General features: G+C 47.6%; 1 protein-coding gene across 4 annotated transcripts in view; it reads left to right on the top strand.

Annotated features, from left to right (window-relative positions):
* Positions 1 to 26,986, top strand: part of HERC2 (HECT and RLD domain containing E3 ubiquitin protein ligase 2) — a 2,956,340-nt gene that overhangs the window by 1,702,411 nt on the left and 1,226,943 nt on the right. For all 4 annotated transcript variants that reach the window (XM_069636605.1, XM_069636607.1, XM_069636603.1 and 1 more), the window contains exon 56: positions 7,016 to 7,191. In XM_069636605.1, the coding sequence (XP_069492706.1) occupies positions 7,016 to 7,191 (176 nt within the window). The remainder of the gene's footprint in view (positions 1 to 7,015; positions 7,192 to 26,986) is intronic.

Genomic DNA, 26,986 nt, shown 5'->3' with positions numbered 1-26,986 from the left:
GTGTCAAGTGGAACCGGGTTCCTGTTGTCGAGGATCACACAGTCGGATAGTTCACGATACAGCGTAGCCAGGAGTACTTAGATATTGTCAACAGAGGAAGCAAAAGTTATAAGAAGGAGGCAAGAAAAGGGCAAGCCTTGGAGGCGAAGAAAAGGGATTCACCCAAATTCCTCGAGCAGAACACAGTACCTTATTCAAGGAAGAGGCTGGTGCCATGGCAGTTGTTCCTGGTAGTTTCCTGCAGACCCTATGTTCCTGGAGCTTCGATCCGAAGAAGGACGTCTGGAGGGGTCTGCACCACACCGGGCTGAAGCCGGCAGCAGAGACGGTGAATAAAAGGTGCACTCCTTAAAAACAGGAGAGGCTCTTCAGATGGCTATCCGGACCACTACAGCAGTGTGCAGTGATTTCGACCCCGAAGAGGATCCTCTGGCTGTAGAAGACGAGCTGGTTATCCCCACCAAGCTCAAGGTGTTAGGGAGAATTCTCATTTATGGCTAATTTCCCTCACCTAGTGAGTCCCCCAGCAGCTTTGCTGGACTTCTGGAGTTTTTTTCCACTTGGTAAGAGTATGAGCTTTTCCCCCACTCTTACCTATGTTTTGCCATGTGTATTTCTCTGTTTTTATGATTGTGGACTCTGAAGTGCACCACTTCAGTAGCCCCCTTCTCCTTGTGTGTCACCCAGCACCTTCAGTGCCGTGGCACAGGGTTGCCTTTGAGACTCCCCCCGACTCCATTTCTGAGGCTGACTACAGTCCCCCAGAAAAGGGTAAAGTTGCCATTAACTTTACTTAGTCAATATGCCACAGTTCCAGTACACCCCATCTTCCATGGAGTACTGGAAAGGGTTAATTTGTATCACTTTTTATCTGTACTTCCTAAAGCATTGTTTCGCTCTTTTAACATTCAGACTTGTCTGGTGGCAGTGGTATCTAGCCTAACTTTTCTAACGCGATTATATTAGATAAACGTGGTATTGTTCTTGGGTATTATATTAGCCTTGAACATAAACCCGCTTGACCAAATAGTCTTTCTTTTGGCTCCGGTTGGGTATATTCACCATTTCTTTTTGTTAAAGTCCTTCTTGTGTTTTCCTTTGCGCGGCAAACTAGGTTCGCCTTCTTTGTTCACCGTCTTTTGGCGGGCTTCTGCTCAGAAGCCCTCCACCAGGCGCCTGGGTGTCCAGGTGGGCTGAATGTGAGGGAGGGGTGTAGTCACCCCCTGCACAGGGTATCCTAGGAAACCCAAGTCGCACTTTGCCGTGTTTGGGTGAGGTGGTTGTCCGGGCTGGACAACCCCCCTGCTGGGTGATTGACAGCCAGGCTCTGTGAATGGGGGTTTTGCGCATAAAAGGCAGGTCTCTTGGGCTAGAAGTCAGAGAGTCGCCACTGGAACTACACGGAACCGAAGAGAAGCGGAGAGAACGACGGCTGCTGCAACTATCCCATCCCGGTGAAGCCCTGCTGCAGTCCTGAGCTATCAACCCTTCAACGACTAAGAGAAGATCCAGTCCGGAGTCTTCTTCCCTTGAGCCTGGTGGGGATAACCAGTTCATCTTCCACAGCCAGAGGATCCTCTTCCTTGGTCGAAATCACTGCACACGGCTGTAGTGGTCCGGATAACCATTTGAAGAGCCTCTCCTGTTTTTAAGGAGCGCACCTTTTATTCGTTGTCGCTGCTGCCGGCTTCATCCCTGTGTGGTGCAGACCCCTTCATACGTCCTCCTTCACATCAAAGCTCCTGGAATCGTGGGTCTGCAGGAAACTAACAGGAACAACTGCCAGGGCACCAGCTGCACCATTGGAATAAGGCACTGTGTTCTGCTTGAGGAAACTGGGTGAACCCCTTTTCTTCATTACCAAGGCTTGCCCTTGTCTTCCCTCCTTCTTATAACTTTTGCTTAGGAACATTGACAATATCGAAGTACTCTTCGCTACGTTGAATCGTGAACTATGTGACTGTGTGATCTTCGGCAACAGTCCCCGGTGTCACTTGACCCTGGCTCCGGCCCTTTGACTTTTGAACTCTTGGCTCTGAGTGTTTCTCGATTCTGTCTGCCTAACCAAAATATTGCCTGTGATTTTTGCCTCCAACTCCCTCTGGGTATCTCAGGTGCTAAGTGTGTTTTGCCCCGGTAGCATTTCATGTCACGGATACACATTTATTTAGTAGACCGAACTGTCAAAAAGTGATCGCAGTCTTATTCACTTAACGTGTTTTGTTCATAACACTGGTTCATTCAAACACAGGGTACTTACCTTGAGACATACTGTACAAAGTGAATTGGTTTGTAATATATTTTACGTGTGGTTTGTGTTTAAGTTTAATAGAAGTGTTGTGTTTATAACAAATGGTTTAAAAATAAATGTACTTATATTTTTGTACCTGAAACCTTGAGTCAGTGTTTGTTTGAGTCACAGTAATTGTGGTCCCTTTGTGTAATCTCTGCTACTGCTCATATACCCTTGAGATACGCCTGGCTGCTCTGCCACTGCTACCACTCTTGACAAAGTAGTACAGGCTTGTACCAAAGGTAAAACTTGTATTGCCACTTGTAGTCTTAATTGTGTGTAGTGGTCCCTAAGGGCACTGCACAGGATTCTGCCTAACACAAGGGAAGAAGACTCCAGACTGGATCTTCTCTGGTCGTCGAAGGGTGGATAGCTCAGGACTGCAGCAGGTCTTCACCGGGACGGGATAGTTGCAGCAGTCGACTTCTTCTCCGCTTCTCTTCGGTTCCTTGTAGTTCCAGTGGCGACTCTCTGACTTTCAGACCAAGATATGCCTTTTATGCGAAAATCCTCCATTCACACAGCCTGGCTGTCAATCACGAAGCAGGGGGGTTGTCCGGCCCAGACAACCACCTCAGCCAATCATGGCAAAGTGCGACTTGGGTTTCCTAGGATACCCTGTGCAGGGGGTGACTACACCCCTCCCTCAGATTCAGCCCACTTGGACTCCCAGGCACCTAGAGGAGGGCTTCTGAGCAGAAGCCCGCCAAAAGACAGTGAACAAAGCAGGCAAAACTGGTTTGCCGCGCAAAGTAAAACATAAGAAGGACTTTAACAAAAAGAAATGGCGAATAAACCCAACCGGAGCAAAAAGGAAAAAAAATATTTGGTCGAGCGGGTTTAAGTTCGAGGCTAATATAATAGCCTAACACAATACCCCATTCATATAGTATAATCGCGGTAGAAAAGTTATGGTAGATACCACTGCCACCAGCTAAGTCTAAATGTTAAAAGAGCGAAACAATGCTCTAGGAGGTACAGATAAAAAAGGCTAAGGATTAACCCTTTCCAGTACTCCATGTAAGATGGGGTGTATTGGATCTGTAGTTAAATGACTAAGTAAAGCTAAGGGCAACTTTGCCTTTTTCTGGGGGACAGTAGTCGGCCTCAGAAATGGAGTTGGTGGGAAGTCTAAAAGACAATCCTCTATCACTGCACTGAAGGTGCTGTGTAACACACAAAAGAAGGGGGCTACTGAAGTGGTGTACTCCAGAGACCCCAATCACTGAACAGATGAAATACACATGGCAAAACACAGGTAAGAGTGGAAAGAAAGGGTACACTCTTAGCAAGTGGAAAAATAAACTCCAGAGATCCAGCAAAGCTGCTAGGGGACTCACTAGGTAAGGGAATTTAGCCATAGAATGAGAATTCTCCCTAAAACCCTTCATGTGGAACTGATCTTTCATGTGGAATCATTGAGAGAAGTTATCCAAAAGCTGTGCATCAAGTGACATCAATAGGCTCCAACTCCCACAACCACTACTGGAATGAGGATGATAAAGGAATTGCTGCAAGGCAACAAGAGCCTCAAGCTTAACAAGCTTTCTAGTTGTATGGTGCAAACACCTGTGCGCTGGACTTTTAAAAATGGCAACCACACTATGAGAAATGGTTCAGGAGTCTTTCACCTGATCAGCTGCCCGTAGGAATGGAAGGGTTATGTTTTTAAAACGGGTCCCTTCAGGCCCACTGCAGTTTTGGGTCAATTTAAACTATCATTGTCCACGGGAAGCTTCAGTCTACTCGGCCAAATGGCGATGGACTTGTGATATTGCTGAAAACCTAGAGTTTCTTCGTGTCGACGGTCAATGGGTGTCTTATTTGAATCAATAATTGATGGTCAAAACCATCCTCTCTGCTACCAAGTGTACAAGAGGGTGGAGTGAACTCTGACGGGCCCATAGGATCAGAGCTCACCCTCGAGTACTTTAAGACGAGATGCACCTTGAGATGGATGGAGTGCGGTATTCTCTTACTCCAACACCAATCAAAAAGGACAACTCAATAATTTGGCAAAGGGAAGTCTGTTTAATGATAAGTACAAAAACGGGGAAACATGGAAATCAACAGTGATGCGATCGCCCGTCTCGCTTCAACTTCCAAAATCTTCATTCAGACAGCAATAGTTATAGCAAAAATTTGTCATCATTGACGTGTAACACTCAAAAGTTTGTCATGCAATTATATTGGTTAGAAAAGGTAACTTAAGTATAGGTGCTATATCTGTATATGGTAACGGAGTGTGAGTATTGGATAACTCTTATCGGGTGGGCGTCTATGCCCATCCCTCTACATCACTCGTGCCAGACATCACTAAAAATATGTCTCATTGGTTCTACTATCTATAATACCCTAGATTATTTGGTCCATTGTGATTGGGTCAGTTACACCCCTAGGCAGAAAATTCCACTTTAATTAGCAGCTTACAGAATGTTCACCCAGATGCAGTGTGCCCCACGATTCACCCTGCCTCCCTTCCATCAAACAGTACTTTTAGGGCTATGTGTCAATTAGTTGGCTGAGGTTGACCTTGAAACTGTAGCTTCTTATCAGGAAAAGTTATGGCATCCTCTGGTTTTGGGTGACATCAGACGTTGGTACCTCTTCGCGCCTGGCTGGTCACGTGTTAGTGAACCATGAATCTGCTATATTTTCCTTCTATTTGCGTATTTGATTCCCCCTTCGGCCTCGCCACCTTCCTGGGCCTCCTTAGCTCAATTTCCAAGGGGCAGGCTGCTATGCTCTTAAGTTTCGATTCTTCGAAGTTGCTGCTCTCCTCCCTTCCTTGGGTTGACCTCGAATTCCCAGGCCTGAGCTGATTCTTGCTATGTTTAGATTCCACTGTTTCTTCTAGCTTTTGCTGGAATATGGGCTGCTTGACCCCTACTAACCTGGGCTTAATTCTGCTTTTGTAAAATGGATTCACACTTACATAATGTGCTTCATTTGAGGTAGATATATAGTTGGCACTTGCCGCTCTATTCTTCTACTAAGCATAGCAAGCCGCACTGTTTTCTTAGCTTCTTGCGTTCCAAGCCTATTTACAGGTGTTAGGTAGTTGCATATTTTCATCCTGCTTTATGGTTAAGTTTCTTTATAGTTCAGCATCGTCTCTTCTCCTACGTCCATTACATCATCATTCCTAATATTTCGTCTTTGTTCATCACCCTTTTGTTTGTCGTTTCTTTCATCTGTGAGTCTGTCCGAGCTCTTGTCATCACCATTCGCCTTCATTTAAGGCCCTTTGGGTCTCTTCGGGGACAGTCTGTAAGTAGTCTTCATTTCGTGTCAGCTGCTGGTACGGCTGTCTCAATGGGTACCGTACTGCCCATGGTTGCCTGGGTATTGGCACTTCAACAGGTATTACTCTTCTGATGGGCACTGGGCAGAGCCGTAGTGCGGCTCTCTGCTGGTTTACTTGCTCATCATACGTCACATATCTCAGTGTGTACGTTCCTGGTACTTCAAAATGGGTGGCTGGAGTGCAGGCCATATCTGGGACCTCCTCTACGATACTGTCGTAAGAGTGGTCCGGCACCATGTGGGTGCTCATTCGAAAGTCTGTTAGGTATCCAGCTGAAAGGTGGCAAATGTGAAGAGTGATAATGAATTGTGACATCAAAGTGGTCCTGCAACGGGTCAAGCAAAAACCCTGTGCACATTCGAAAGTCTTCTATCATTGATGAAATCGTATTGGAAGGGTGTGCGAGCCCAGCGGTGGGAGATCAGATAAAAACATTTGGTTAAGGCAAGTTTGTGTAAAGTTAGGAACATTGTGTTAAAAGGAATCTGAGCCCGACGAAGGGGGAATCGCCTAAGAATTTAAGTACTTGTGATAATCTGAAAGAGGAAAATAACGTATTGTTTGTCGCATCAGGCACTCTGAATGAAGAGACTTTGAAAGGCAGAGAGACTTTGGCACGGAAGGCCCTGATGCTAATGATTGTTGATTGAACTTTATCCTGGTGCTAGATAAGCCAGAGACTGTGCTAAACTCGAGTTTACCGCCTTATCCCATGCTGAAAACGTGGGTAAGGGAGGCCAACAGCCTGACATATAATTTTGTGAACACTTCTTTCTTTTTCGTAGCACTGTTTCCCAAACTAGTTGTATTTAGAGGTAAAGATTGGCAATAGGTTTATTAGTATAGGCCCTTTTATTTTGACAAGACACCGCAAGGACTGCGTTATTATTTGATGGTCGTAGCTTGATCCCATCTGCAGATTTAGGATTAGATAGCCGTATTTTCAAACCCTTTTTGAAGTTCAATAAACGCCCTTGAACTGTGGTCACTTGTCTGTCTTACTGTTGATACCATGCCTTCCTTACAATATCCATCCCAGTAGGAAACGGTTTTTGTTGTAGACACAGTTATGATAAAGAATGATCATGAGAAAGTTCAGACTCCCAGAAAATTTTCAAATGCAGCCACATCTGTACCTCATTAGATTGTGCCACCTTATCATATTTTCTGATGTAAATGCACAGCCTTTGTTTTCCTTTGTTCGAAGACTGCCTTTAAAAGAATGCATCTTTAGTTTGCAAAACGTTGCATTTAATTCCTTGTCAGTGTGCCATTCCTGGCGTTTTAGTTTGTATGGGTCCAACTAATCAGTTTAACTCATGAGGATACCCCTTTCTTAAACTCTTCTCTGTATATGTGTCTGTGTGTAGGTACTAACGGCACTGCCATCTTGAACATTTGCTTTTGTTTTGTAGTACCACAGGTATATTGAGGTGGCCATTAAACAGTGTCGAAGCTCCGGAATTGACTGCAAGATTCATGGTCTGAGTGTGCTAGGTCGAATCCGGGCAGATGATGAAGATCTTGCTGCTGTCCCTTTCTTGGCTTCTGACAACGAAGAAGATGATGATGATAAAACAAACACTGGAAGGTAATAGTATGCTTTTGGCAAATGTTTAATTTCAAGTCTGTGCCTCATTGACTTTCTCTACAAGCTTAGATTTGCCAGCAGGTCATTTGTGTATTTTATACATTGTATAGTCATTCCATGGAAATGTTGACAAGTACAGACTTTTCAGCTATGTGTAGTGACCAGTTTTTGGTACTAAGTCCTATAGTGGAACCTGGTTACCTGGCTATTTTTGCTTGCTCTGACTATTTCTCAGAATATTTTACCGAGTTCATTCTCATCCAGTGCCTCACTTGCAGTGTATGGGGCTCTCTGGGAACCCCTAAGACTTCCATGGCAGGGTGCACCACAGGTATCCTGTAGTCTTTTCCCCAAGCAGGTTCCCCTGCTCAGCAATCTGTGCTTCTAACTGGCTGGTGGCATACTTGTTGGGTCTTAAGAAAGCTGCAAGATATTGCAGGCCTTTAGGACTGTTTTTATTAATATCAGCCTCATTCTGAGACCCCTCCATACCCGTATCATTTTGGGCTTTTTTGGTGTGCCCGACTTATCTTTGGGTGAGTGCGGTTTTATTTCAACCTCACTTAACACTGCAACTCTTTTTTTGAGTGCACTGACCAGTCCCTATGACTTTAGTGCAGGGGGACCCAGTCCCCAATCCCTCTTTATGGGTAATGCTGCTAGTTCTCAAAGCTAGTATAGTACAGTGTAAGGGTGTGGAAGGAGGAGACTGCCACACAGTGGCATGCTTTTGGCAACTACCCTTATTTAAACCAAAGTAAAGAAGGAAACCTAACTATCCCCAACTCTAATAGGTGTTTCCCTGCCTCAAGAAAAACTAAGGAGCTGTCAGGACAGTGGATTTTTTTGTTCCAGACATTCTGTGTCCAATTCCTACTTCTATCCCTTACACTTATAAATGAACTAAACTGGATCAGTCTCTTCTGAGTTCAGAAGAATTACTCCTTTCTTCTGGACATGCACATGTTTATAAGTAGGGGAAATGTCTCCCTTCCCCTGGCCTTTTTAAGGATTATGTTTATAGTTCCACAATGTAAGCGGACTGGTGCCTGTCCTTTGGCCTTTCTCAGGCTTGTATTTACAGTTCCACAAAGTAGGGGGAATGCATCCCTTGCCCTAGCTTTTATTACACCCTTGGTGAGCCCCTCCATTGACTCAGTTGGATACACCTGGTATTCAACCTTGCAAGGTACTGCGATGAAGAGGGCTTTTTGGAGGTCCTTGACCCCTCGGTATGCTTGACTGATTCTTCCCAGTACACACTCTCTTCTCTAGAGGGTCCCTGACCTTGTAGTTATGCTTTCTTATCCTTGGGTTACAGACCCCTTCACATTGGTTTCTCTTTCTCGGATCCTCAAACCCTTCACATTGGTTTCACGAGTACTAGACCCCTGTTTCTGTGTTTCTCTCACTCAGGTCCCAGACCCCTTTACATTGGTTTCTCAGGTCCCAGACAGGTCCCCGGGCTGCCCTCGGAAGTTCTGTATGGGTCCCGGCCTCTCACCTCGGTCTTGGGCTTCCTTGCATTTTCAGACGATTCTTCTACGCTGTTTCCTGTTCGCTCATTGCAGTACGCGGCTCCCCAGCACTTCCTGGGAGCCCCGGCTGCATGTACCTGTTGGACCATTTTCATCTGCGCTCTTCCATGTTGGGAACCTCGGCCTCTTCCAGCCTTCCGTCATCAGTTCTCTTACAAGCAGCTAGGGACACCGTCTCTTTCCCCCACGTCCTGGTCAGTAAATGCAGGTTCAGCTATTCCATCTGTACAGTGTTTGCGTTGCCTCGGGCGAGGGACGGACAGTGTTAGTCCTTCTTCCTTTTTTAAGTTCAATGAAACACAAAAGCTAGACTGCTCAATGCGATGGTCTTGTGACTTCTTTCTGGTGCAGAGCTTCTTCCTCTCCTCAGTATACTGAGGGAATAGTTTAGTGGAGTCAGTCATGATCTTCCTTGTCTCAGTACTAGTGGAACCACTAATGTAGCAAAAATTCATGGCGGAATTTATGGGACCAGAGGAAGGAAAAGAAGGTGAGGGAAGAAAGGTGGGTGAGGGTGCACTATACCACGTTAAGCCATGATTTCCTCCCTGAATCCCAGAAGGGGAAGCCCTTCTACCACCCCAGAGGGTCTATCGGGTAGCAGCCCCACCTCACTGGCATCATGGCAAGGGTCTCCCACTCGGGGAGATGGGACGACATCACATATTTTGTCACATACTATTAGTGAGATTTATCATTTTTATGCTTCATCCCCTCTCCTAGCGTGACCGTCAGCACTTTTTGCTGGTCTTCTGGACCTTTTTCTTTTATACACTGAATGAGTGGAACCTTTTTCCATTCATTCATTCTTATGGGCTCTGTTTTTTGGAACTCTGTTCTGTGTTTAACTTGTCCTATGGTGTCTACTTTCCTCCATATCTCTTTTTTTTTCCAACTTGTTTTTATTGACATTTTGTAGTTAAACAGGCAATCGGCAGAAAATCAACATGACCCCTCCCTCCGCCCCTCCCTTCCTCTTACCCCCCCTGTCCCCTCCCCCAGATTCCAGAGTATCACTGCTGGTTTTTCCTCTCCGAGATGAACGTCCATAGGGCCTCACTAAGCCATAGTTTATAGGAGTCTTAATATTATTATACTGCAATGACTCCGCTAGTCCCACTTATTCATAGTTCTGTTTCCTCTTGGGGGATCAATAATTCCCAATAGTATCATCGCCCTGGGGCACCAAGCTCTTCACGCACCCTCCTTTAGGTATGTCCTGAGGGACGTCCAATCGGTTGAAAATTGCATGCGTTGGCCTTGTATTGAGTATGATAGCCATTCCATGGCGATTACTGACCAGACTTTTGCCACTCACTTGTGTTCTTGTGGGGGATCCTTCTTTCTCCACCGTCGCGCCAAAACCGTTGCTGCAGACATACTCATTATAACGTACAGCTTGCGGTCAGCTTTCGAGGGAATGTCAAGCAGAACTCGGTTTAGGCCTATCCTACTGAGCCCCCTATTTCCACCACCCCTCAACCCGAAGACCCACCCCATGGCCTGCTGAATATGGCTTCAAAATTTAGTCAGTTTCGGGCATTCCCACCAAATGTGAGCCCATGTACCCGTTGCTCCACATTCCCTCCAACAATCTTGGGTGGGCTGGGGAAACATTTTTTTCAGCTTGACCGGTGTGAGGTGCCACTGGAACACTAGCTTTAACCAGGTCTCTTGGATCTGGAGGGACCTAGTTAATTTTGGTATCTGGGCCCATAAATATTGCCACTCCTTCTTGTCTATAGCGGTGTTTCCCCCTCTTTGATGTATTTATATATATCCGCCATCAGGCCCTTATCCCCTGTATGAGTGTCCAGATATTTTTCAAATGGGGTTAGTGGGCGCGTGCCTGCCTGCTTCATGGTGGGGTGAGATAGCCAATGCCTCAGTTGGATGTACTCGTACCTGTGCTTTTCCTCCAGGCCAAAATCTAATTTGCATTGTTCAAACTCTTTGACCTTTTCCCCCAGTGAACATATCTCGAACCATCCGACAGCCCCCTAAGCACCAATCAACGAATGATGCCATCTTGCAGCCTGGAGTAAATTGTGGGTTCTTGAATAAGGGAGTGAAGGGGGAAGGCCAGGAGGTAAGATGCGCCTGCAAGGATGCCATGTCCCATGCCTCCCCAGTGGCTGAGGTCATTTTACTTATGTATATTTGGGGGCCTCTATCCGACCTCGGTTTCCACAACACTCCCTCCAAGTGTTCCGCTACCACTGCTCTATCCATAGCCCTCCATGGTTTATCCCGATCGTCTCTCTGCCAGTCCCTGAGCACTCTTAATTGAGCCGCTAAGTAGTAGGCTCGGAAGTCAGGCTCTCCCAAGCCGCCCCGTGAGGCAGGTGTTTTCATAAGAGCTGCCGCTATTCTGGGGCGCTTGAATTTCCAGATGAAGCGGGTTGTGGCTTTCTGCAAGGCTTTGAAAAAGGGGCGTGGGACCTCCACTGGAAGGGCCGCAAAATGGTATAGAAGTTGTGGCAAGACCTTCATTTTAAGGGCGTTGATCCGCCCCAACCATGAGATACATAGAGGGCCCCAATCGACCAATTTCAATTTAAGCTTCTGAAGAAGGGGTGGATAGTTTGCCTGGTATAGTTCACCTATGTTTTTGGTGAGGAGGACTCCCAGGTATTTTATGTGTGTGTTTGGCCACTTGAAGGCATACGTGCCTTTGATGTGCTGTTCAGAGGACGCTTGCAAGTTGAGACTTAAGGATGTCTGATTTGTTAGTATTTACTTTCAGGCCACTTGGCCAAAGCTGTCTAGTTCCTCGCATGTCGCTGGGAGGGATGTCTCAGGATGGGCCAATGTGAGAAGCATGTCGTCTGCAAAAGCAGCCACTTTTGAGGGCGCCCCCCAAAAGGAATACCTCTTATGGACTCGGTCAATCTTATAGCCTCCAGGAACGGTTCCAGATGGAGCGCGTATAGCAAAGGGGAAAGTGGACAACCCTGTTTTGTGTCCCTCTCCACTCTCACCGGGGATGATATCTGACCATTGATAGCGAGCCGGAGAGTCGGGGACCGATAAATAGCACCCCTCCCGCGCAAGGTATTTTGGGCCGAACCCCATTTTAGCCATAGTAGCAAAGAGAAATACCCATTCCACTCGATCAAAAGCCTTTTCGGCGTCGACCGCTAAGATGAGGGCAGGGATCCTCTTCAGCTGGGTTTTCTCAAATAGATCGGTCACCCTCCTGACATTGTCCACTGTCTGCTGGCCTTTGATGAATCCCGATTGATCGGAAGCTATTAGTTTAGGAATGATGGAGTCTAGCCTAGTCGCCAAGAATCTTTGTATGGATCTTCGTGTCCACGTTTATGAACGCAATTGGACGGTAGGAGCCGCACTCCTCCGGGTCTTTACCCTCTTTATGTATAAGAATGACCTTTGCCTCTTCCATGGACCTTGGCAAGACCCCCGCGGAGCCAATATGATTAAATAAATTGGTGAGGTGAGGTGGGGTATTAGGAATTCTTTATGGCGTTTATAAAATTCAGCTACAAAGCCGTCTGGGCCAGGAGCTTTATTCAGGGAGAGGGAAGAGATTGCTTTCCTAACTTCATCTGTAGTTATATCACCTTCCAATCGTTCTCGCTCTCCCTGCGACAGGGACGTAAGGGTCAGTTTATCTAGGTATAGCCTTTGTTAGTTTGAGTCTGAATTGTTTGAGGAGTAAAGAGTGGAATAGTACCAGTGAAATTCCCTTACTATCTCTGGATTGCTGGTGTGTACTACCCCTCCTTCCCCCCCTAATTCTCAGTATAGTTTTGTCCCGCTCCTCCCTTCTCAGTAACCTAGCTAGGAGGTGATCAGCTTTATTCGCTTTGATGTAGTATTTTTGGCGCAAGCAGAGAAGGTTCCGTTCGGCCTCCCTGGTCTGTATGAGAGTCAGCTGGCCTCTCACCGTTCGGACCACCCTTGCTAATGCCAGCATATTTTTCACAGCCATTTACGCCATCGCCTCCTTAAGTTTCTTGCCCAGCCGTTCTTCCTCCAGCCTTAATTCCTTTTCTCTTCTCGCCTTGACTGCGATAATTTTACCTCTTATCGTGGCCTTTAAAGCGTCCTACCATATTTGTGGAGATGTGTCGCCTACAGAATTATTCCCAGCAAAGTCCTCGAGCTCTTGCTCGATTTCCACAGACATGGTCTTTAAAAAGTGGGGATGGATACCGCCACTTCCACAGCCCTAGCGCACCCTGTGATCTGACTATCGTCAAGGCCATAGGGGCATGGTCCGAGATCGCAATGGGACCTAGTGTGATCTCTGCGATGTTCCCCAACAAAGAGGAGGACACCTATATATAAGCGATGCGCGAATGAGTCTTATGCGCATGTGAGTAAAACATATATCCTATCTCGTCCCCCCGGGTCCCTCTCCAGGCATCTACCAAGGCCTTATCTTGAATTTTCCTCTTCAGGTCCCCAGAGGGTCCCCCCTGCGGTCCCCACATTGCCCTACTTCTATCCTTGATTGGGTCCCAAGCTATATTAAAGTCCCCTGACAGAAGAATGCAACCCTTAGTGAAATTGCCTAGCCGGTTTGGGGCCCCCTGGATGAAGGCATCTTGACCAGTGTTGGATGCATAGATGGTCGCTATCGTATAACATTCTCCTCTGCCCACCAACACCACTGCCAGATATCTTCCCTGGTTATCCGTTTGCGATGCCTTGATTTCCAAGTCTAACCCATCCTGCACCACCACTACTACTCCTCCCTTTTTGGTTTGCTGCGTGGCCTGAAGCAGTCTGGCATAACCCCAGACCTTGACCCTATGCCTATCTCAAGTTTGTATGTGGGTTTCTTGTAGAGTGACTATGTGCAGTTTTTCTTTTCGGATGTACAACTCCACCTTTTTCCCGTTTGACCGGCGAGTTTAAACCATTTACATTTAGGGATCGTACCTTAAACTGAACCGACATTAACTATTGGTGGAATAAATGCCAAGTAGTGTGGTCTGTTTGATACACAACTGGCGTGAGGTGCCATGACGGTAGCTGAGTTGAGCCGTTCACCTCCAGGGACCTCCGCCCCTTCCCTTTCCCCAGGGAATCTGCCCCCCCCCCTCATTGACCCTGCTTAACCCAACCCTCCCCCCTTCAACTTTCCTAACTTCCCCCTGGGTAGGCACAGCTGGCGATCAGCCCCCCTCATTCCATTTGTATGAGCCTTATAAACTGCCCAAGCCTAAAAATGTGGGATTTCTCCATCCCATCTTCGAGAACCTCCCCCGCCCATTCCTGCAGTATGAATTACGAATGCTTTGAATCCTTGCCTCGTAACTATAGCTTCAGTTTGCAAAGGCCCTCCCCGGCCTCACCACAGAGATTCTACCAATTCTTCAGTGGGGCAGTGCCGGGCGAGTTGGCCGAGCTGTTGGACTGGCTTCTTTCCTGGGGGTGGTGGTCTACTTTCCGTGAGGAGACTCTCCTGGACTGCTTAGGCCTGGCTGTTGACCACTCCCAGGGCTTATGCTTATCATGTCTGGGGGGCTGCCCCGCAGATGGTGATGGTGGACACTCTTCGATTCCCAGCAGATCCAGGCCTGGGTCGCATGTCCCAATCTTGCGCTGCCTTCCCTGCCAAGGGAAGGTTTAGCCGAACGGGTGGGTCCACCTATACTTGATTTGCTTCTCTCGCAGGTGTTTCAAGACCGGGCCCATCCGCCTTCTCTTATTCAGGGTTGTTTGCGACAGATCTTGGTAGAGAGCTATCTCTGAACCATTATGATATGTGGCCCGCTTTTCTCGCCATCTCCAATATCTTTTCTTTTGCAGCATAACTGTGAAAGGCCACCAAAACGTCGCGAGGCCTACTCCCTGGTTCCACTCGAGGCGGGTCCACTCTGTGGATTCTGTCGAATAGTAAGTCTATGTTTGAGCCCGTGTCCAGGAGGTCCATGAAGATTGTTGTTAAGACTTGGCCGAGGTCTTGGGGCTGGACAGACTCTGGTAGCGCCTTTACCCGATTGTTAATTCTTTTCGAGCGATTTTCTAGATCTTCGGCCTGTAGTTCCAGGTTCTGGGTGGACTGTGCTAGGGTTTCCAGGAGAGTCTGTTTTCCTTGTGTCTTCTGTCAACTCCTGAATGATCCGCTCGTTGGTGTTCACTCTTTCTTCCACCTTGTTAATGTCCCGCTTAATCTCCCTTATTCCTTCAGCTAAATCCTCCCTCAGTGTGTCCATCTGCTTCTGAGACAGTTGTTATTCTATCTACCACCTCGCTGAGGAATAATTTTAAGGCTGAATAGGTGAGTGGTGTCTCGCGCTGATCGTGTGCTCCCTGCTCGCTCTCACAGTCACCCTCAGTGATCACCCTCTGGTTCGGAGTCCTTGGCCCAGAGTTTGGTCAGTGAGCAGTCTTGGATCTTCTTTGCGGATTTGAGGTCCTGGGGCAGGTCCTTCGCTCTGTTTCTGGACATGTTGACACACGGATCAAGGGGCTCTAGCCCAGGCAAGTATGCCCCTGCTTAAGTGGAGTTGTGGAGTTAAGTAGGTGGGGAGGCAGGACCCCTAGGACGTTACTAAAGATGAATGTCTCAGGTGCGCTTGATGAGTGCCTCCTCCCTCACCTGTCCCTTTCAGTTGTGCTTGGGGAGCAACTGTGTCCAGCTGTGGGCCGTTCCCGATGTCCCGATGAAATCCGCATTAGATGTCGGGGCCCAGATAGGATTCAGGTGGCTTTACCAGGGAGTCAAGCCCAGAGTCTAAACATTTTTTTTTTAAAAAGTCCCTCCAGCCGTCCTGGGGGTTGATGGACGAGGGAGGGGGCAGTCTGCTGGGCCAAGTATCTCACAAGGGCTCCCTCACAGCCTGTCTCACCCAGGTCAGAGCGCCCAGTCCACCCTTCTCAAGGAGCCTCCGGGGCCACAGCGTCTGTTTGCGGGTGCCTTTCAGGATATCCCGCCGGTGATGGTATCTCCGGCTGCACCACTCATGGGCTTCGGGCGGTGGCAAACTACGGGGAGACACGTAGCCAGGCAGGAGCGGGAGCCGTCGGGAGGGCAGCGGTGTGAGGCTGCGAATGTCACCCAGCTGCCCTGTGGTGGGGTCCCGTCGGGTTGCACTCGCACCGGAGCCCCGGCTGGTGAGGGGACGTCGGGACCGGATACGGGGGGCCGCCCCAGATAGCAGAGGGCTGCGCCGCGCAGGGGGCCAATACCTGCCAAGATGTCCAGAAGCAGTCGGGCGGCCGCTCCGCAGGGCTCCCCCCCCCAGGTCACAGGGCGCGAGACCCTCTCAGGTCTGGGGTCTGCTGGGCCGCTGCACTTCAGGTGTGGGCCTGACTGCCTCAGCCGGGTCCCTCTGCAGCTATTTCACTGTCAAATCAAATCCATCTGGGACCCGGCACTCGCCGACTACTGCACCACGGTCTCTACGTGAAGGGGAGTGCAGAATGTTGCCCCAGGACAGCTTCTGGCACCGAGGAGGTCTATGCAGATCCGGGAGGACTGGAGTGGCGGTGTCTACCGATCGGCGGCCATCTTGAGAGTTCATATCTCTTTTAAGGCATCTGTATTTTACTTTTATAGCACACACTCCTTATGGGCAGTGTTAACAGGGAACCCTTTGGGTTCGCCTTTGAGATTGTTACCTTATCCTTAATTTCTACAGTTCTTAAGGATTGAGGAAAACATTATATTCTGAGATATTGGCACATACCACCGTATGTGGAGTGCCAAGGGGAGACTTAGTTTCCCCCTTCTCTCTGCTCATGTGAGTTTAGTCACGCAGAAAACCTAGCTATGGCTGGTGGCAGTGGACGTGTTCTACCGACTATTGTGCTATTTTTCAGTTGTGTACAAGAGGGGCACCTAAGTACTGACTTGGGGTTTTTTCTTTTTTCCCCATTTCTAGCGTGGTTGTTCTTTGTTAGACCCATTTCTACCATTCTGCGAGGGGGAGGTGTGCCATTCTGCGAGGGGGAGGTGTGTGTGTGTGTGTGTGTGTGTGTGTGTGTGTGTTTTTTGCTTTTAGGCAGGAACCCTTGGGTGTCCCACCTAGGCTCCAGTGTGTCTGGGCAGGCAGGAAACGGGGGAGATTTTCACTCCCCTTTGTCTGCCTGAGTGGAGCAAGCTCCGACTGGGGGCGTCTGGCTGTCTTGATTCGACAGCCATCCGTCCCTTTCTGTAAACTTCTAAGAGAGATTGCAGAAGAGTGTGTGCTGAAACTGAATAAAAGGTGAGGTTCCTGAGGTGAAAGGCAAGTCAACCACTGGAAGCTGAAGTAATAGAGGAAGAAGGTGACCAGAGATGCTTGCAGACCTTTTGCAACACTGTGAAGCGACCACTGATGTCCTGAACCTGTTTTCTATGCGACAGAGGAACTCCGAAGAGATGACCCCTTTCCTTTGACTGGTGGGAACAACCAGTCCCTAGACTAACTCTAATCTGAGCCATCTCCTGAGGTGTTGTGCTTCTCCAGAGCTGTGGAACCCCAATACCAGAAGACCTCTGACCCAATTGAAGTGTATCGTCTTTGAAAGGTTGAATATGTCCAAGTCTTTGCTGAGCTCCAGGTGAACTTCCAGAGACACAATCTGACTCATCCAAGTCCCCTCAGCAGATTGCTAGACTCCAGGAATCAAAGAAGGTTAACCCTGCGAATCGTGTCCTTTGTTGGTGCTGAAGAAAAGGTGCCAAAACCGCAGACTGACCAGAAGAGCTGAAGAAATCAATACCAGAGGTCGTCCCTCAAGACTGCTTCTGAGAGATCCCTTCCATCGTCCTACCTTTCGTCACCAGCCATGGAATCCGAAGGTCGGGTCCAGCGCTGCCACATAGAGGAGATTCCAGCCACAAACATTTCTTCAAACCAAAGGTACTGTGGTGATAAAGGTATTGACTACCTTAATCCAAAAAGCTGCTCCAGAGCGTTCGAGTGCACATAGAGGTGTCCTGGGCAAACCCCCTCTTACCTCCGACCCATGCTGCTGCTTGTGTTCCTTTAGCGAGTCCTTTAACAGGGTCTCCAACGTTTGTTTAATCTTCCTGCATCTTAAAGACTAGAGACTAGAAAGTATCCACAGGTACTTTTTGTATTCTGCTGCTTCACAAGACTTTGTGCCTCTCTGAACTGCTGTTTAGCTAGGGTTCCGTTTTGGACTATAAAAGCCTTGCTGTGCGAGGAAACTGCCTCTATAACCTTAAGCCCTGCTAGTGTTACACTTACCAACTGTTTTCCTTCCTGAAAGTCATTATTTTATGTGGTTTTGCTAACTAATACTACTGTATATCTTTGTGTGTGCCCGAGTGCGCGTTACCAGTAGTACGGTAGAACTATCATTAATGTCAAAATGCTATAACAATTGTAACCGTAAGCAACTGCAAACTAATTGGTGACCTTTTGAAAAGTATCTACAAGTATTCAAATGTGTTTTGGTAATAGTTGCTAAGTATTTAAAGACATACCTTGTGTAAATATTGTATATTTTAATATACATTTATGTGTTCTTTGAATTGTATTAACAAGTTCAGTGTACTTACCTATGCCTCACAACTTCCTCTTATGATAAGCCTGACTGCTCTGCCACTCTACCAAGGTTCCATGAGTAGTACTGACTGAAACTAAGAGTTGGGGGATCTGAAAACCATTGGGATGGTTTTATAAAGTCTTACCTCACAGTGGACTTTAGGAAAACTCCCCTAACACATACCCTTCCCCTAATGCCACTGGTTTCCTCCTCTTATACAGGAAAATGGGACAAGAAGTCTTTGTTTTCCTGCTTTTTGACTTTCCGATGTTCTACACTGAAGCAAAAGGGCTGGAGATCGAGGAACCAGCTCATTACTCTTGGGTTAGTGTCCTTCCGGAAACTCAACATTGCAAGTGGTGAGTGGTCTTTAACCAGTCTAAACATTCTCCCTCTTAGGTATTATCTGGGATACCCTATGGCCCATGTAATAACTGTTAGGCAGAATGATATGCAGTACCCTTTGGGAACACTACACACAATTAGGACTACAAGTGACAGTACAATTTCACCTTTGGTACAAGCCTGTACTACACAGTTATAGTGGTAGGAGTAGTGGAGCAGCCAGACTTATCTCAAGTATAAGTGAGCAGTACAAGATAGTTACACAAAGGACAGCAATTACTATGGTTCAGGCAAACACTGACTCAAGGTTTCTAAGTAAAAGAATATACTTATTTACTTATCAGTTGTATAACAGTTCACCTTTCTAAGCAAGTTAAAATAAATCACAATCCTAAATACACCACACCACTTCCCTTAAATTCTAGACAAGTTAGGCTCACAAAATGAAGTGGGACTCTAGCAATTTCAAAGGGGGAAAAGACAAAGTTATCAGAAATTAGGCAAAACCAACAGTTAAGTAATCATAGCAATTGAACAAGAGAAGCTACAAGGTTAAAATCAGATAGAAAAGGCTTAGGTCCAAATTCAATGGTTCAAAAGTCTTTTGCTCAAGATAATAGGTTCAATGTAGTTTGCGGTAAAGTTTGTGGCACAGATTCCGGACGAGGTTGGTTGGATGAAAAGTTAGTTAGAAGAGAAGAGAAGGACAAGCCCTCAGATTGGAGAAAGATTTCAAACACTTTCACCGCGGCTCAGGGAAACGCACAACCGGATTTGCACAGTGCCTTGAAACGGAGAGGGGGCTGCAGCTAAGGCAGACGTTCCTGGAAGTTCCTGCAGGCTCACGGTTCCTGAAGCGACTGTCGGACTGATCAGAAGTAGGAAGACTGCAGGGTCCTGCACTACACAGGGAAGAAACCAGCAGCAGCGCCAAACAACGAATAAAAGGTGCGCTCCTTAAAACCCAAGCAGGGTCCGACCTTCCTGGCTATCCGGCCCACTGTAGCTCTGTACACCGAATTCGACCAGAGGAGGGGTCCTGGCTTGTAGTTTGGGCGAACTGGTTGGTCCCACCACCTCAAGGGAAGATGTTTCCTAGAGGATCTTCTCTGTCGTCGGAGTTTGGAGATTAGGACCTGCAGCAGGGCTTCACTGGGCGGTTCAGTCATGGTAGGGGTCCTCTTCTGTCAGTTCCTCTTAAATTCTTTCGTTCCAGTGGCGACTCTGCTCTTTCAGTCACAGAGACCTGCTTTTTATGCAGTTTTCCTCCATTCATACAACCTGGCTGTCAATCACACAGCAGGGTGGCTGTCCTGGCAAGGACAGTCACCCAGCCAATCAAACAGGGGTGCGACTTGGGTTACCAAGGGAACCCATGGCAGGGGTCCTAAAACCCCTCCCTCACATCCGTCCTACCCAGACTCTCAGGCGCCTAAAGGAGGGCTTCTGTGTGGAAGCCCGCGAAAAGGCACTGAACAAAGGGACCAAACATGGTTTGACGCGCAGAGTAAAACGCGAGAAAGACATTTACAAAAATAAATGGTGAATAAACCCAGCCAAAACCGTAATAATATATATATGGTCAAGCGGGTTTATGTTTGAGGCTAATATAATAGTCTAAAACAATACTATGGTTATTTAAGATAACCGCGGTATAAAAAATAGGGTAGGTACCACTACCACCAGCCAAGTCTTGGTGTAAAGGGAGAGAAACAATGCGCCAAGAGACACAGACAAAAAGGGATAAGAATTAACCCTTTCCAATACTCCATGGAAGATGGGGGTGTATTGGGTCTGTGGTAAAAGTGACTACATAAAGTTAATGGCAACTTTACCCTTTTCTGGGGGACAGTAGTCAGCCCCAGAAAATGGAGTCGGTGGGAAGTCTAAAAGACACCCCTGTGTTACTGCACTGAAGGTGCTGGGTAACGCCCATGGAAGAATATGGTGCCATGGAGTAGGTGAGCCTCCAGTGGCCAAGATCACACAAAGTAGAAACACACATAGAAAAACACATGTAAGAGTAGGAAAAAAGGCTCACACTCTTACCAGGTGAAAAAAAAAATCCTAGAAATCCAGCAAAGCTGCTGAAGGACTCAGTAGGTAGGGGAAATTAGCCATTCTGGAGAATTCTCCCAAACAACGCGCAGCGCCCGTTGGCTATAGTTCCGTTTTTCCGCGAATGCCATCGCTTTTGGAAATACAGCACATTTCATTAATTCATTGCAAGTAGGTCTTCTTCGTCAACACAGCCTACCCCAAAGACCGGTTTCAAGAAGTGTCAAGATTGTGACTCGATAAGGTTGTTTACCGATCCACAATGTATATGTCTATGTTGTCTCGGGGTGGAGAATAAGACCTCGGCCTGCTCCAAGTGCCAGTCAATGACCAGGCCCTGAAAGAGCGAAAGGGGAAATTGGCAGTAGGTCGAAACCCCAAAAAATCACCTTATACCCTGACCAAAAAACCTTCGACTGACGATTTGAGAAGCGACTCTCCTCAGAGGAAGAAAGTAAAAAGATTGAGATCAAAGAGTGGCTCCCACCACTCGTCATCTAAGAAGTCCAAGAAGAGGCACCATAGGTCGCCTTCTTTGACTTAGTCGGACACCTCCTCTGGAAGGGTATCTTGCCCCACAAAAAAATCCACACCTGCTGAATGGGAATCATTTAGAGCAGAAATGCTGAAAATATTTGAAAAGCAAAAACCCAAAACAGCAAGTCATGCTCGTACCACGCCTTCCAAAGAACCGGTAATGAAAGGGCTCAACCCAAATCCTGTGTGGCCTCGAGCCTAGGACGAAAGCCTGATCCTCATCGAGAGCCGTTGAGTCCTCGATGCGATGACAAGTCATCGGAGAATCCGTCGGGCTGAAAACATAAGCCCAAGTCCAGGTTCGGCTCATCGACGCCATCAACGCCTGCTTCGCCTTCGACATCAGCCAAGCCCTCGACATTAGTGTCACATTTGACCCCTACTGCATCAACGCCAGCTACGCCACCAATGCCCGCAGCGCCGTTGACATAGACGCTGGCTGCACCCTCGATGCCAGCTGTCGAGCACCCCACCGAGACCTGTGGCGGCCATTGAACAAAGTTTTGATGACTCATTGAGCGTCAAATCCACAATTTGTCAAACCCTTGATGCCTGAAAAAACGTATGTCCCTTTACCAAGGAAAGAATATTTTAAGTCCCTTATCTTAATATATGAGGAGAATGAACCCTCAGACCACAATGCACCGATTGGTCTTTATTTTGGCACACCAAAAGTGCCTGAAAGCTTCATTTCTGGGGAATCAAGTTTGAAAGACCTTTATGATAACTTACCGACAGCCAGTGGGGTAGACACCTCACCTGAGCTAGAATTTGGCAGGCCAGAGGCTGGGGAACACACTGATGCCTTTTATAGATGGCTAATGTCCAAGGTGGTAGAATATATGGGGTGGAATATGCTAGGCAGAATCCTGTGCAGTGCCCTTAGGGACCACTATACACAATTAAGACTACAGGTGGCAATACAAGTTTTACCTTTGTTACAAGCCTGTACCGCTATGTCAGAGTGGTAGCAGTGGCGGAGCAGCCAGGCTTATCTCAAGAGTATATGAGCAGTAGCAGAGATTACACAAAGGGACCACAATTACTGTGACTCAAGCAAACACTGACTCAAGGTTTCAGGTAGAAAAATATAAGTACATTTATTTTTAAACCATTCGTTATAAACACAACACTTCTATTAAACTTAAACACAAACCACACGTCAAATATACTACAACTGACCAATTCACTTCGTATAGTATGTCTCAAGGTAAGTACCCTGTGTTTGAATGAACCGGTGTTACGAACAAAACACGTTACTGCAAATACGATTGCGATCACTTTTTGACAGTTCGGTCTACTAAACAAACGCGTATTCGTGACATGAAATGCTACCGGGACAAAAACACACTTAGCACCTGAGATACCCAGAGGGAGTTGGAGGCAAAAATCACAGGCAATATTTTGGTTAGGCAGACATAATAGAGAAACACTCAGAGACAGGAGTTCAAAAGTCAAAGGGCCGGAGCCAGGGTCAAGTGACACCGGAGGCCTGTTGCCGAAGATCACACAGTCGGACAGTTCACGATTCAATGTAGCCAAGAGTACTTAGATATTGTCAATGTTCGGAAGCAAAAGTTATAAGAAGGAGGGAAGACCAGGGCAATCACTGGAGATGAAGAAAAGGGGTTCACCCAGTTTCCTCAAGCAGAACACAGTACCTTATTCCAATGGTGCAGCTGGTGCCCTGGCAGTTGTTCCTGTTGGTTTCCCGCAGACCCACGGTTCCGGGAGCTTCGTTGTGAAGGAGGACGTCTGAAGGGGGTCTGCACCCCACAGGGATGAAGCCGGCAGCAGCGACAACGAATAAAAGGTGCGTTCCTTAAAAACAGGAGAGGCTCTTCAAATGGCTATCCGGACCACTACAGCAGTGTGCACCGATTTCGACCAATGAAGAGGATCCTCTGGCTGTGGAAGATGAGCTGGTTATCCTCAGCAGGCTCAAGGGAAGAAGAATCTGGACTGGATCTTCTCTTAGTCGTTGAAGGGTAGATAGCTCAGGACTGCAGCAGGGCTTCACCGGGACGGGGTAGTTGCAGCAGTCGTCGTTCTCTCCGCTTCTCTTCGGTTCCTTGTAGTTCCAATGGCAACTCTCTGACTTCTAGCACAACCCCTATTCACACAGCCTGGCTGTCAATCACCCAGCCTGGACAACCACCTCAGCAAATCATGGCAAAGTGCGACTTGGGTTTCCTAGAATACCCTGTGCAGGGGGTGACTACACCCCTCCCTCACATTCAGCCCACCTTGACACCCAGGCGCCTGGTGGAGGGCTTCTGAGCAGAAGCACTCCAAAAGACGGTGAACAAAGAAGGCGAACCTAGTTTGCAGCGCAAAGTAAAACACAAGAAGGACTTTAACAAAAAGAAATGGCGAATAAACCCAACCGGAGCCAAAAGAAAGACCATTTTGTCAAGCGGGTTTATGTTCGAGGCTAATATAATAGCCAAGAACAATACCACTTTTTTCTAATCTAATCGCGGTAGAAAAGTTAGGGTAGATACCACTGCCACCAGCCAAGTCTAAATGTTAAGAGCGAAACAATGCTCTAGGAGGTACAGATAAAAAGGGATATGAATGAACCCTTTCCAGTACTCCATGGAAGATGGGGGTGTATACTGTATCTGTGGTAGATTGACGAAGTAAAGTTAATGGTAACTTTACCCTTTTTTGGGGGACTGTAGTCAGCCTCAGAAATGGAGTCGGGGGAAGTCTCAAAGACAACCCTGTGCCACGGCACTGAAGGTGCTGTGTGACACACAAAAAGGAGGCTACTGAAGTGGTGTACTTCAGAGTCCACAATCGCAAAAACAGAGAAATACACATGGCAAAACACAGGTAAGAGTGGGGGAAAAGCTCACTCTCTCACCAAGTGGAAAAAAAATAAACTCCAGAAGTCCAGCAAAGCTGCTGGGGGACTCACTAGGTGAGGGAAATTAGCCATAAATGAGAATTCTCCCTAAGAGAGTAGACCTCCGTTACCATTTGAGCAGGATGATTTTGCTGACATCCTGGATAGGGATCTACAGCTGGATCCTATCCTACCTTTCCATAATGCTCTCTAAAAATGGGTGGCAGCAAACTGGGAGACGCCAGAATCTAATCTGGCTGTGAATAAAAATCTGACCAAAAAATACTGCCCTTCCAGTAGTGACCCCGACTACCTGTCTAAACACCCCACTTCAGAGAGTCTGGTGGTGCAGGCAGCTACTTCTACTTTCAAGCAGGCAGCTTACCCTGCCATTCCTTCAAATAGGGATGAGAAAAGAGTAGATGGATGGGCAAGGAAACTATTTTCTGAAGGGAGTCTGGCGCTCAAATCCACCAACTCCACTGTGCCCTTGCTAAATTCTCATTCACTCTATGGGACTGCATTTTCATGGCGGCAGAGCACATTCCTGAGGAGAAGAAAGGGACAGTTTCATGGCCATAATTAGAGACTGCAAAGAAGCCATGTGTCGGGTCTTGATTCTGCTGACAGCATCAGATTTGCATGGTTGAGGCAGTCTGACTTTTAGGTAACAAGACTGATGAGTCTTGAAGTTGCAGACCTCAAAGGCAGACCTCAAAGGCAGCAGCCAAATCTTTAGGTGCCGCTATTAGGCAACCTCAGCCTTTTCACCCTAGTGGACAACCTTGGAGGGGGGTAGATCTTTTTGGTCTTACTCCTTGGTTTGAAGAGCGAGAGGAATGGCTGGTCAAAGGGGCCAAAGAAGATTCCCTAGTGGTGGACGAGGAAGAGTTGTGAAGCCATCTCGAGCAGGGACATTGTTACCATCTGCCACTGCATCAGCTGCCTCAAAAACCTCGGACGTCTTGAATCCTAGTCACGGGTACTGCCTTCCTTTCATTCAAAGACCTTGGAGCAATCCACTGGGGAGCCCCTCTTTGAGGATTCCAGATCTGCTCCTTGTGCAGGAAATTTTAACCCTTATAGTAAGGTGCTATAGATCCGGTGCCTGTAGTGGAGAGGAACATGGGATGTATTCTCCATATCTCCTAATACCAAAAAGGACGGAGGACTGAGACCCATCTTGGACTTGAGATACTTGAACAAGTTCCTCATGAAGGACAAGTTCAAGATGGTCACACTTTCTCATATCCTTCAGGCCCTCCAACTCCAGGATTGGATGGTTTCATTGGACCTTCAGGATGCTTATTTTCATGTGCCAATCCATCTCAAGCACAGAAAATACCTGAGGATCGCTGTTGGCGGTTCTCATTGTCAATTTTGAGTTCTGCCATTCGGGCTCACCTTCGCCGAGTGTTTTCACCAAACTGATGGCGGTGGTGGCAGCGAGTCTCGGGAGAGGGGAGATTCACGTCTACCCCTAACTGGACGATTGGCTGATCAGGACACGTTCTCCCGAACAAGTCCTGGATCATCTCAGTCACCTGCCACTTTCTTCAGAGACTGGGCTTCTCCCTCAAATACAAGAAGTCTCATATGACACCTTCTCAAAAGCTCCAGTTCATTTGGGCTGTACTGGATACATCCTTGGGAAAGAATTTGCCACCCGAGGTGAGGGTTCAAGACGTTCTACAGATGGTCTCCAAATTTCAGAGTGCCCAGAGTCTACCGGCCTTTGATTTTTTTGAGGTTGCTCAGCCTCATGGAATCCTGCCGTTTTCTGGTGCTGGAGGCTCGCCTGAGAATTAGATCCTTCAATGGGCCCTCAGAGCACAATGGTCCCAGTTCTCTGGAAAGATGTCAGACCTACTTCAGGTTCCAAGAAGGGTCGCACAGGATCTTCTGTGGTGGGCCTGCAAGGACAATATTCTGAAGGGATACCACTTTTGGCAACCATGGCCAGAGATGACATTAGTGACGGATGCCTCACTCACTGGGTGGTGAGCCCACACCAATGATCTGACAGTCGGTGGTCTCCATCGGAGTCCATACTACTTATAAATCTTTTGGAGACAAGGGCAATCAGACTAGCGATGAAGGCCATCTTGCCCTCTGTACGGGGAAAGAATGGCCTGATAATGACAGACAACACAGTGGCCATGTACTACCGCCACAAAAGATGAGGTGTGGGGTCACTACCACTGTGCAGAGAGGCAATGTATTTCTGATACTGGGCAATTCAACCTAGCCGGAGAAGAGAACACAGCGGCGGATGCTGTGAGCAGGCAGAGCACAGTCTCCCACGAGTGGGAACTAGCTCAGGATGTCCTTCAAGAGATCTTCACCCTTTGAGCAACCCCTCAAGGGGATCTGTTCACGGCCAGTGTCAACTGGAAGTGCGTACTGTACTGCTCCAGGGAATTTCCCCCAAGAGGAGCTCTAGGAGACACATTCATAGGGGACTGGGAGTTTCCACTCCTGTAGGCGTTTCCTCCAGTCCCCCTCATTCCTCACGTGATCAGGAGGTTGAAAATGTTCGGGAAACGCATGATCCTAGATGCCGGAGTGGGCCAGGAGGACGTGGTACCCGGACCTTCTGGACATGTCCATCTGCCCTCCAATACGTCTTCCACTAAGAGAGGACCTTCTCTCATGAGGGGGGTGTCGGGTTCTCCATCCAGAGGTCAAATCACTCGGTCTTCACGCATGGTTTAGAGGCTCAGATACGAGGATTGGGACCTCCCGGATGACATAATGGAGAATTTGCTTTCGGCCAGAAGGCCAGCAACAGTGTCTTTGTACCGTTGCTGTTGGAACACATTCTGCAACTGGCACAGAGACAAGAATGTAGACACTTTTCTGTGCAAAACTTCAAAACACCAGAGGTGTTATCCTTTCTACTTTCCTTAGCCTATCTGGGGCTCCAGGTTGGAACTATTAAGGGCTATTTAGCGGTGCTGTCCATCTTTAAGCGCTTGTCTGAAGAATG

Source organism: Ambystoma mexicanum, chromosome 7p (genome assembly GCF_040938575.1).
Source record: "Ambystoma mexicanum isolate Mex_15411 chromosome 7p, UKY_AmexF1_1, whole genome shotgun sequence".
Taxonomy (NCBI): domain Eukaryota; kingdom Metazoa; phylum Chordata; class Amphibia; order Caudata; family Ambystomatidae; genus Ambystoma; species Ambystoma mexicanum.
Note: the sequence above shows the minus strand (reverse complement) of the source record. Positions and strands in the feature narration are given on the sequence as shown.